Genomic DNA, 13,114 nt, shown 5'->3' on the forward strand with positions numbered 1-13,114 from the left:
TGAAACCTAAGTTCTACCACTCGACCACGACTTATCTCGCTGACTATTGCCCAGAAGTTCGGTACTATACTACTATAGTTCAGCAGTCATTGTGCGCGCACACGAGAGAAGCGATCTTCACTCCTCTCATTCCTCAAAAGTTTAGCGACATTGCACCTAATTTATTTTCACTGACTGCGAGATAGGCCTATTTCAACTTTTGATTAATAAAATGTTATGCTCTAAAAGTTTGTTATATTCTGTTTAGAATGTACTTTTACTTAATTACGTTTTGCTTTCGTTAAATTTAACCGACTCTGTTAGCCTAGGCTAAATTATTTTTATTTGTATTATTTTTTTTGTTCTAAAAGTTTGTTCTATTCTGTTTCGTTTGTTTATTTTTATTTTATTTTTTACATATTCAATCAGTCTCATTCTTGTTTTTTTACAAGACCTTTTTTAATAAACAGATAGCCTACAAACAGAGATATATAATAGTTCGTACAAATAAACGTGTATAGCCTATAGCTACTACTACTATGCAGGCTATACTATAAATTGTATGATCGTATGTTTAAATAACATTAACCAAATTGTCTGTCTTTAATTAATAATACAATTATTACCTTAACATGCAGTTTCAACTTATTAGCCCCGCACTTACGTTTCAAAATGCGGCTGTTTTGCTAAATGCCCCTTTGCGCCCCTGTTTGCGCCACCTGGTGGTCATTTCGCGAACAACTTTGAAATGCGACTAGTTTATTTTTGCCGCGGTGAATTTGCCGCGGCACGAGTCGCGGCGGTAATAGGCATTCTGGTTGAGTACCTACTGTACATACATGTTCAATGGAGGGACAGAAAGCTCTCGGACTAAATCTAAAATATCTTAAACTGTGTCCCGGAGATGAACGGAGGTCTGACGGGCTTGGGACGACATGAGGGAGAGTCATTAATGACTAGGGATGGGAACCGAGAACCGGTTCTTCTTCAGAACCGGTGCCCAGTGAATCGATTCCTTGGAACCGTTAGTATGCCTGCTGAACAATTCCGCTTATCGGTTCCACTCATTGCAAATGCGTCATGACATCAAACACGTTGTTTTGGTTCAGAACGCAGCAAATCGCATCGAGGCAGAAGCGCTCTAAAGTTTGGTTATATTTAGCGCGAAAAGACGACAATACGGTCACTTGCAACACTTATAAAATTTCCATTTCGTCAAAGGGGGGAACTACCTCCAATATGCAGAAACATTTGGCCACACAGCATGCAATTCATTTGCAGGACTGTCGCGTGTTTGATACACTAACACTACTTAGCGACACAAGTGAGTCAAGCAGCAGCAGAGATAACGGGACGCCATCTGTTATTAATGCCGAAGGTAACTTTAAACTCTCCAGGCAGGACAGGCCCTGTCTACTTAGTTAATGTGAGCGCCATTTCATTCATAAGTTGATAGTTGTGGTCTTTACAGAAGACTTCTTTGCATTTTTTATGTCAGTTGAATTTTGTTTCAGGTTGAATCCTAATGAGCACTGTTGGTATTCCAAATGGCACAAGCTCTTCCTTGACTGATTTCAGTCTGTGTTTTTAGTTTTTATGGCACATAAATGGCAGTTTTATTTATTTTTTGATAGTTTAGCAGCATCCCTCCACCGCCCCTTCTCCACACTTCCAGTCCTAAACACTTACATAGGGGGAGTACTCTGGGTTCGGGCCAAACTCCGTGCTCGGAGCCCTCCCCCCGCACAGCACGCCAAATACGCATGAAATCTTATCTACTCTAATTATATGTAAGTGTGAACTCGTGAAGTGACAGGACTAATATTCCTGCTGCTGTCTCTATAATAACACTAATCAGACAACAAAAGACAGAGAAAATTCCCTCGTTCATGACTGAACGACTTTTGTAACTATATGTGTAATGTATATTTTATTTATAAAGTGCAGTGTTATTTTACATTTGATTACCGTTCCTGAATACCTGAAAACACTGTTTAATTCAGTCGTATCATTGTATAGTTGTATCTATTAGTTGCGATTGCTCATTTTTTATTTGTTCTTTTTTAATTGCTGAGTGTTTACTTGTCTTTAATAATGCTTGAAACTTATATTAGTTCGGCTAGTTGTTTTTCTATGGTGTTTTTTGCAACCACAGGCAAACGTTTTATCTTATTGGAATCGAAATTAGGAATCGACAAGCAGAATTGAAATCGTTAAAATTCAAACGATACCCAACCCTACTTCTTAACTAGTTTCGCTTCAAGACCCACATTTTGCAGTGGACATTAAATAGTGACCCACCAGTCTGTGATATTTTATTTTATTTTAAATAGTTTTATTCATGTTGTTTTTTTTGAGGATGAGAGCATGTTGTGCTGCTTACCAACTTGACAAATAAATCTGCACCAAAATATTGATTTTGATCGGATACAACCTTTGACGTCGGCAACAAAAGATGAGAAGTGTGTTCTCCGTTTAAGTTGAAAGTTGAAAGTCTATTTATTGTGCTTTTCTAACGATGCACCATTATGTTGTTGGTTGCATTTCAACTTTTCACATTTAGATTTTTATTTTCCTTTGCTATTTGAAACCTTTGCTATCAACCCATTGGTTAAGAACTACTACAAAATGCTACAAAACTCCAAAATTTACCACACTGGAAATGAATCTCACCATGCATAAAATGCCCCATTTTTGCTCCTATATAAGCACTGTAATATAAAATATACCTATGATGGCTCACGTATTAGCATATGTTCACGGTGCATAAATTAGAGCATATGGAGGGAATTGCAGCTTTTGCAGCGGGGCGATAATTAAACGCATATAATTGGATGACACCAGAATGTGCAAACATCTCAGAGTAACGCTGAGCGGTGAAAACAGACTCTCTGACTGAGAGAGGACATTCCCTCTCGCTTTCATACGGTCACAGCAATTACATCTCATCGAGGATTGTCACCATTTGTAAAAGAGCACGTTCTGCCTACATAGGCAACTTACTTCTGAGGCAACATCCATACAGAACCTCAGAGTCGCAGAATTAAGACACTACATAGTCAGCAACTTTGTGCAAAAATAGAGTCAAGTTGCACACATGATTCAACATACAATTGAACAGTTTGATGGTTACATGCTACTAACAATGCAATACTTTAATGAAAATATAATATAATTGAATGAATGAAATTTTTATTTCGAACAAGTAAAAAAAAAAAAAACAGCAACACGTATGCAATATCCATCAATAAAATAAAAACAAAACCAAGAATAAACAAACAAAAAAAGTAGCATAATAATAAACCTGTAATATAATTAAATATGATTAACTATGATTATATAACTATATTTAATTACTAATTAACCCTCTGGGGTCCAAGGTGTTTTCGGGGTCCTTGAGATGTTTTGGCATGCTCTGACATTTGTGCTTTTTTCAGTTGCTTATAAACATATTAATGGCAAAGGTGAAATTACACTCTATATAGCACACACAGGGCTACCATAATATGTGAGCAACATGTATGTACATGTTTGTATTTTTGAGAGAATATTGTTTATGCGTGGTTATTGAAAAAACTAAAAAATAAAGTTTATAATATAAGGCCACAAATAACATACTAAATATTTGTCCACAAGACTTTTGACTAGTGGATGTTATCGCCTAGAGTTTTTGCTTCAAATTGATCTGAAAATCATTCTGCCTTATCATTCACATAAAACAATAGATTGTTTTAAATTGTGAAAAACATTTTTTTGTTTGCAAAGGCAATATGCGGATGGGCGGAACGGCCCAACCCCCTCATGAATAATTAGGCAGTTCTCACCTGAGCAGACTGCATACTAATGAGCCTTTCATTCAGGGGTGTCACACAAGAAAGAATGCAAGGACAATATATATACACTACCGTTCAAAAGTTTGGGGTCAGTGAGAATTTTATTTTTATTTTTTGGAGGAAAGAAAACAATACTTTTATTTATCAAGGAATAATTAATTTGATCGAAAGTGACAGTAAAGACATTTATAATGTTACAAAAGTCTTTTGAACTTCCTATTCATCAAAGAATCCTAAAACAAACAAAAAAACTGTACAACTGACAGACCAACAACTGTTTCAACATTGATAATAATAATACATGTTTCTTGAGCATCAAATCCTCATATTATACTGATTTGTGAAGGATCATTTGACACTGAAGACACTGACACTGGTGATGCTGAAAATTCAGCTTTGATCACAGGAATAAATTACACTTTACTATATATTCACACAGAAAACAGCTGATTTACACTGGAATAATATTTAATACTATAACTGATTTTTGTTGTATTTTTAATCAAATAAGCGCAGCCATGGTTAGCAGAAGAGAATTCTTTTAAAAGTATTTAAAATCGTACCGACCCCAAACTTTTGAACGGTAGTGTATATAAATAAATAAATGTTTATACACACACACACACACACACATATATATATATATATATACAAACAATCAAAATTTAAATGAAAGCCAAAAGCACATTTATAGTCACACCTTTTAGCCATCCACATACCATTTTTAGCCATCCACCGCGGTAAAAATAAACCAGTCGCATTGCAAAGTCGTTCGCGAAATGACCGCCAGGTGGCGCAAAGGGACATTTAGCAAAACGTAAGTGGGGCTAATATCTATTAACAGTAGCCTAAGGATGAAATACTACAAGTTATGGTAATTTCCAAATAAGCCTACAACAAATTGTTGGTCATACAGATAAGATATAATCTTTTAAAACTTTAAAAGGCTAAAGTAGGCCTACACTCTCACAGGCTAAAGACAAAACGTTTTCTCGCTCATGTCAGAAACAGACGTTTGGGTATTTCTCAGTGAGAAAATTCATAGCTGAGCGGTAGAACTTACGGTTCATCATCAAGATGACACGGGTTCAAATCCCGCACAAACATGGTCTGCTGTAAATTTTATATTTATTATTGCAAAGAGATTTGTCTAGCTCTAAAACTCTGTTACACCATACAGTTTTTTTTTTGCTTATATTTATAAAATACAATTATCATGCATTTCCATTTCACACTAAGTAAAAATACAAAAAAACAAAATAGTATCCAACAGAACGACTTTGCATCTGTATAATAATAGGCTACCAATCGTAATTTCAAAAGCAGTTCTGTAAAAAAATAAATTATATATAGCCTATATATATAGGCTATATATATATTATTTTTTTTATTCCAGGCTCTCATGCCACACCCCCGATTTCTCACGCTGAAGTGTCAACCCGGTCGGTCAAATTCCTGAAGGATATAGTTTATCTATAGATACCTGTTGAGCCACTCGTGATCGACTAGTTATTATACCGCAAATTAGTTAAAATATCCCGTAATCTATCTAGAGCGAGCGTGCATGCGAGACAGATATTGTGCTCCAAACCGTGCGCGCGCATGGCAGAGAGGTCTGTTCCCTAACCTAGAGTTTTTAAAAACATTGTTTTAAGTAAAGTGTGATTTGCCAGGGGGGATTGTGATTTCCTTCTGGTCTAAACATCCCTGCTTCTGCTGAATTATTTTAATCCCCACACCCCTCCCTCCACAGCTAATCAATGCTATAGGCTACTTCACCAATATCAAATATATAAAATAGAGATATGCAACAGGCACGTTTAAACGACAAACAATAAAATCAAAACCAGCGTTTCAGTTGTTCATTAGTTCCAGTGGCCTTAATGCATGCACGGCTTTTCAAATTTCACAAAGCGTGTTGAGATTATTTTGAATGAAATATTGAAGTTTATAATTAAGTGTTTTGGCACACCACGCCGAGTGGCCCTATGCATTTTTCTAAAGTCGGGTTTTATTCTGGCATGGTGAGTTAGTGTTCGACAAACGCGGCGGCGCGTTCATTTAGATTAATTTATTTTCTCATTATTACAGCTAAAATAACTTAGTAGGCGACTCCGTAATTTTTTGGTCATACAGATAAGAGTAGAGTAGCTTACATCGTTCAAAACTGTAAACTTGTATTCATATTAGGCTAACGACAAAAACAGTATAGGCTATATCTGTCGTCTCTGTCTTCGGGAACTGCGCGTCACAAAAATGAACCGAAAGCCACTTCAGCTCAGTCACGATAAGAAATCGGCTATGTCTAAAGCCTTTAAATGTCTAAATATTTAGGCTAATAAATGTTATCTGATTATAGGCTAATCCATATGAAAACTAGAGGAACAGAGGATCTACTCAAACATGTAATGTAGCGCTTCCCAATGAGAAAATGACAAGACAAGGGTGAAAATCTCGCTCTAATTAAATGTAGGCTAAATCGCCCTGAATTAAAATGTAAAAACAGATCAAATAATGTATTTGTCGAAATGTTGCGATATTGTTTCATTTAAGTTCATAATTATTCTATACATGTTATTTAATTTAGCAGCATTACCACGAAGCACCGTGTTTCGATATTTATTTGAATAATACAAAATCAAATAAAAACTTAATTCACAAATTGCATGCCTGGTTGTAAGGATCCAAAGATCCCTGTAGAATTTAATATTGAGTTGAACATTTTGTTCATGACAACAAATTAACAAGCGTTTTTTCAGATTATATTTAGTTTTGCTTGGAAAAAGCTGCCCCAAACCAGTTTTATTTCATCAATTATTGAAATAATGAAATATTTAGTAATAAGCTTTTATGACAGAAATATCACTAGGCTACATGTAATTCCATTTAATTCCTTCATTATCAACACTGTCTAGAATAGCGATTTAAGTGTGAATTGCGACTTCTCTTTGTGTTAAGTCAGCCTCAGACTCCGATAGCCTGTGGGGGGTTGGAGGGACATTGCTGAACAAAGGTGTTAATGTTCCTCTTTCATATGGAGAGTGTCGGATAGCCAGCCTGATGAGCAGGCAAAATTATTGTAAGGATAAATCTGTGTCCAAATGTAGGCCCCATATTTTATATAAATTTATAATAGTAGTTTTAGTATATTATACATATTGTAGTTTATTTATTGTAGCCTATTTAAAGTTTTTTTTCACACAAAATTTCAATTGAAGTTATTGTACGGTGAATTCAACAAGGCATGCTGTGTCTTTGAAGCAACAATTAAAGGCTAAATAATTTTTTCGTGATTTGTATGGCTGACACGCAGCGACATATACAGTAGTATTATCAGAGCGAGGGAGACTAAATAAACTTGTTAAAAAGAGATCCAGCGCGAGAGAGGCAAAGAGAAACGCATGTTTTTAATTTAAATATGTTTCTTTGGACAATTTTCGTTTTGTACTGTTTTAATTGTTTAATTTAGCTGTAATTTCTTTGGCAATAGGAATTTAAAATGTCGCAAGAATAAGATTAGCCTAGTGTTTCTTATTTTGCATCGCAAAAGAAATAAACTCTAAACCGATGCAACCCTGTTTTAAATTAAAAAAAAACTGTCCCGACACTTTATTTAAACCTTGAAATGTTCGAACTTGGTTTCAAACATAAGTAATTTTAGTGTTCTTTTACATTACACAATAATTTAGCAGACTAAAGACAAGCTTCTTCTTTTTCATTTTCTGATGCAATCGGCTGACAATCTTCCTTCATCAGTTTTTGTCGTTTGTGCAGCGGCTGCGGTTCTACAGGAATGTAGCAAATTTATGTTGTAATGATAATCAAACAAAACTCTTGACTTTAAATAAGTAAACAGATATAAACAGTTAGCTATTTAAGCATCAAGTTGGGAAAATATAAACGTAGGACAACATCGGTTAACAACATCTATGCTACATTGAGATTCGATCTCGGGTCGCTTGAAGCTCCTCGAAGCTCGTGTCGTTGCGTTGATCACTGAGCTACTGTCTGTACGCTGATAAAGTTGTAAAGCCTCTTTGATGTAGCCTAAATGTTTTTATTGCAATGTTTTATGTTGAAATGTTTTCATTATTTATTCAATTACATTTCAGTAGCCTAATTTCAGTATTGTGATTATGAATTATTTTAACTACATTTCACTTGTTGAATTCTTCTGCTACCAGCTTTCAATCGCTCTGAATCAGCGCGGTGCGGCAGCAGATTACACATTAGAGAGAATAAACCGGAATAAACGAACACTTTTCAGAGTCTATGATTGTAGCGCCTCTTAGCGGTAAAAGGCAGCAAATACACCACACATTTTACCGCCGCGGTGGAACGGCTGATGTGGGCATTGTCATGGCTTGCCTCGACATTTGCGTTTGAATAGCGCGCGTCCTCCGTGGGCGTGTCAGATTAACGCGTAATGAAGTGTAATGAGCTGGGGGAAAAAATACTGACAGCACTCTCTTTTCATACAGATTGCATAAACTGAGAATATTTGTTTTTTATATAAATTACTTCATTTAAGTAGCTAACTGACTGAGTTACAGTTAATCTTAGGTTGCGTTTCAGAATGGACTTCACTGACAGAGAGAACGCAGAACTCGCATCATGTTTGTTTTTCTTTATTTGGTGAAAAGCACAACACTTTGTTTTTATTGTGAGTATCCACAAAAAAAATAGAAACTTAACAGGATCTAATGATGTACAACACTTATATGTAAGATCAAAATTAACCGAGTATTTTGAGTCTCTTTTACACTGATAAGGAAAAAAGCGAGACAATCGCGCCGGCGCGATAGCCGACCCCAGGGGGTTAAATGTTTTATATATTTATAAAATACATTTCTATTTATTACAAATATTTATTAATATATTAAATTATAAAGAATAATTTCATATATTATTAATAAGCAATATTGTACTATTTATTATTAAATATAATTAACTATTATCATGAATTATGATTCATACATATATTTAATTACTAATTAAATTATTAATATATTTATAAAATACATGGCTATTTATTAAATATATTTATAAATTACAAAAAAAACTATGTAATATATTATTAATAATCAATATTGTACTATTTACTATTAAATATAATTAACTATTATCATGAATTATGATTCATACATATATTTAATTACTAATTAAATTATTAATATATTTATAAAATACATGGCTATTTATTAAATATATTTATAAATTACAAAAAAACTATGTAATATATTATTAATAAGCAATATTGTACTATTTACTATTAAATATAATTAACTATTATCATGAATTATGATTCATACATATATTTAATTACTAATTAAATTATTAATATATTTATAAAATACATGGCTATTTATTAAATATATTTATCAATTTAATAAATTACAAAAAAAACGATGTAATATATTATTAATAAGCAATATTGTACTATTTACTATTAAATATAATTAACTATTATCATGAATTATGATTCATAGATACATATATTTAATTACTAATTAAATTATTAATATATTTATAAAATACATTGCTATTTATTAAATATATTTATCAATTTAATAAATTACAAAAAAACGATGTAATATATTATTAATAAGCAATATTGTACTATTTACTATTAAATATAATTGACTATTATCATGAATTATGATTAATGATATTTATAAAGTACATTTCTATTTATTAAATATGTTTATTAATATTTTACTGTGGTTTGGTGTCATTTCTGTCTACCAGGTTTTGAGTTTTTCGAGACGAGCGCTAAGGACAACATCAACGTGAAGCAGACGTTTGAGCGTCTGGTGGACATAATCTGCGACAAGATGTCAGAGAGTATAGAGACTGACCCCGCCGTGACCTCAGGAGCCCAGGGCACGGCCCGGCTAACGGATAACCCTCCTCCACTACAGCAGCCTAACTGTGCCTGTTAGTGCTCAGTACACATGGTAGCATAAGTGTGTGTGTGTGTGTGTGTGTGTGTGTGGGAGACACCTTTAGATGGATGCATATATCCTTTAATGTCATAGAATGCGGGTGCTGGAAGAGCCACCTGAATCTGATTGGTGCATGTCAGGAGTCATGTGACCCTTTACACCCAATGGGAACAGAGCTGTCTCAAGCAATGGCAAAGCTTTTCAGTGTTTTAGAAAGGAGGATAGATAAAAAAAAAAATATGAATATGATTTCTTTGGTCATCGGTTTTTCAGTATACGTGGCTTGTGGGTAACAGTGTAAGTTCTTGTCACGGTCTGTTGCGCCACTAGAGGGCGTTCTTCTTAAAATGATACGATGCAGTCTGTCTGATGCATGTGAACGTTGTGTATGAACGCTTGTGTGTGTTCCAGCACCTTTGCACTAGAGTCACGTCTATCTTTAAGGTGCCTAGTTCATTCTGACACACTGCTTACATCCTTTACAGCTGTTAGTCTAGACCTCGTCCACAAGCATGAATCGGCTGTTGAGGACTCTTCGCTAAGCTCCGCCCCTCTTTTTAACTTTTTTTTTTTTTGTCAGATATTTAGACAATTATGAAGACATTGTAATTAGGGATGCACCGATATGAACATTTTGGCCGATATCGATAACCAATATATATTGGCCGATAAATCTAAATCCAAATTTTTAAGTGTCACCGGCCCACCGGTGGGCCCAAATCCATTACATCCTATACTAAACCTAAACTAATCTTGACAAACTATATATCATTTGAAAGCTTACAATCTCTAGGTGATTGATTTTCAAAATAAATTACAGAGGAGCCGTAATTTATCAATTTTCAACTAGAATATTTTCATACTCCTAAGGCGTGTTTAGACCTTTATTTTGAAATAGTGATGAACATGAAAAATCATGAAAGAAGGGTAGAAACCTCAGTTTTGTTTTCATGCCAAGAGTTCAAAAGATAGCATCCATTCAATTATTTTAGAAAAAAAGGTCTGAAGTTTTTTTTAAATATAAAGACAAAAATGATAGATTCACCATTTGTTTCAGTAAGATTAACAAAATCTTATTGAAAGCTAATTTTTTGAGATATCAACCTAAAATTTGAAACACAACTTGTTCAGATTTTTGGCTTTGATTTTTTTTTGCAGTTTTAGAGTATAAACATATATTTATGAATAATTACATTTTTTACATTGTACATTTTCATAAACTCAAACTTCTGTAACTTTTTTTCTGTTTCACTTTCTTAATTTATTTCACTTCTTCAAAAATCTGCTAAATGTCTTCTTTAAGACGAGACCAATCTTACGTCTATATTCCAAAGCATTCTTGAATTACAACCATTTAAGTTCGAAATGTGCATTTTCATGTATATTAAAAAAAAAGGGACAGTTAACAGGTTAAAGTCTGATTACAAAAACAAAAGTCTCACCATTTAAAAGCCATTCTCATTACAATTATATGCAGCCTTAATGACAGACTAGGGTTTCGCTGTATATCGGCACTGGGAAAATACCAGTATATATCTGATTTGAAGCGGAACGATATCGTGATTTGCTCATTTCGGTGCTCGATACGCTGTTTGCGGTTCTGAGTTTCACCGCTAGGTGGCAGTGTGCTCCCAAACTCACTAGAAACCAGCAAATATGACAACATAGAAGAACACAATATATAAAGCAGTTAAATCTCACTCAACACTCGCAAAACTAATCAATAAAGAGGACAGTAGAAGTGAAATTTAAAATTACTTTGCTGATGAAGAGCCATCAAACCTTGCTAAGCATCTGCCACTTGCCACTGACATGTAAGTTAAATTAAGAGATCGAGAGGTGAGTGCATCATTCAAGACATTTATTTTCTTTTAACACTAATCAACGCACATACGATCGTATAGTTTAAATAACACAAAAGCTCAGGCGTGCATTTGACACTTTTGATCTCATCATATTTGCACTTGTTTAGGTAGGTAGCATTTAAAAAAGTAATCAAATGTTAAATAACACTGGATAGTCTTCACTGTTAATACATTAAACAGGTAAATCCTTACAATTAAAGTTATTAAGCTGCTGTCAAAGATCCGGATGTTACACGTGCGTTTTCTTTCTCAACTATTTACATTCACGTAAGACATAAGCAACTGTCTTCATGTGAATACTCACCAGGACGCGCGCTCTTAACATGCGCTGTTAGTATGCACACAGAAAACAGTCTCTCAACGAGCTCAGTGCTACTGAATGACATAAAATCACTTGCAATGTTCAAATCAGCAAGCTTTAAAAAGACGTGGGCAAGTGATTCCCGTGTTGTGTTGTATCGCAGCGCTTATAGTGCAGGCGTGATGTCTTTTAAATCCAGAAGCGAGATGAAGAGGCGAGACACAGTTTTACTGAAATCACTTCTCAAGAAAGTTTTCAAATGACTGATTTGATGTGATAATCCGTGTTGATTCATTTCGCTAATAAACATTTGCGGTAATTTCCCGCTTCATAAGTGCGAACCCTGCAAGAATGAGTCACATTATGCGCAATACCTGCGCCAAAATTCATATACTGTATTTTCAGTGTGATTTCAATCATATTTCAAGAAATTCAAAACCATCATGTTGAACAAGTGCGCTTCTGAAGAGTCTCAGCTGAAGGAAATAAAACATCATTTATCGGCTTTAATATATCGGTCGAATTTTCTTATCGGGCCGATAACGATAACATTACAATCTAACATATATCGGCGATACTGATGTGGTGGCTGATATATCGTGCATCCCTAATTGTAATTATCAACATTATGTAAAGCTGATTTGAAACAATGTGTATCGTGAAGAGCGTTATACAAATATGTGATGAGTTGATTCTAAATTTACACATTTTAAATGTTAAAAAATGTAAATATAATTACATCACCACACAGGACTTCCTTGCTGTGGTGGGATTGGTCAGAATTCTTTTTAAAGGCGGGGCTTAGCAGATGGTCAGGCGCTGCATTACACACACACACACACTCGACTCCTTGTTTTTGTAGATCAGGAATTCATGCCATATTAATCGAGTTGAAATTTCCCATCTAGCAGCGGCTGTGATATCAGCTGTGTGTGTGTGTGTGTGTATGTGTACACTATAGATTATTAAAGAATAGTAAAGTCACCTCTATGAATACATGATATATCTAGTGTACATAGGTTTGTATATACCTCAGTCAGATAAATATAATGTTGTGGATTCAAGTAGCTTTTCACTACAGGGAAAAAGATGTGCATTAAATGTTTCTACGCGTTTCCTTTGATCATTGTAAATGAATTCACTCTGACTTGATGAAATGAGATATTTATTTATCTATTTATTCAAAGAAAA

General features: G+C 34.3%; 1 protein-coding gene across 1 annotated transcript in view; it reads left to right on the plus strand.

Moving 5' to 3' along the window:
• Positions 1–10,155, plus strand: part of LOC130096591 (ras-related protein Rab-3C-like) — a 42,668-nt gene extending 32,513 nt beyond the window's left edge. The window contains exon 5 of the mRNA XM_056263142.1: positions 9,561–10,155. Within this exon, the coding sequence (XP_056119117.1) occupies positions 9,561–9,754 (194 nt within the window). The 3' untranslated portion in view covers positions 9,755–10,155. The remainder of the gene's footprint in view (positions 1–9,560) is intronic.
• Positions 10,156–13,114: the final 2,959 nt, after the last annotated feature.

The sequence above is a fragment of the Rhinichthys klamathensis genome, unplaced genomic scaffold (genome assembly GCF_029890125.1).
Source record: "Rhinichthys klamathensis goyatoka isolate OS25496 unplaced genomic scaffold, OSU_Roscu_1.1 h1tg000200l_1, whole genome shotgun sequence".
In the NCBI taxonomy this organism is placed as follows: domain Eukaryota; kingdom Metazoa; phylum Chordata; class Actinopteri; order Cypriniformes; family Leuciscidae; genus Rhinichthys; species Rhinichthys klamathensis.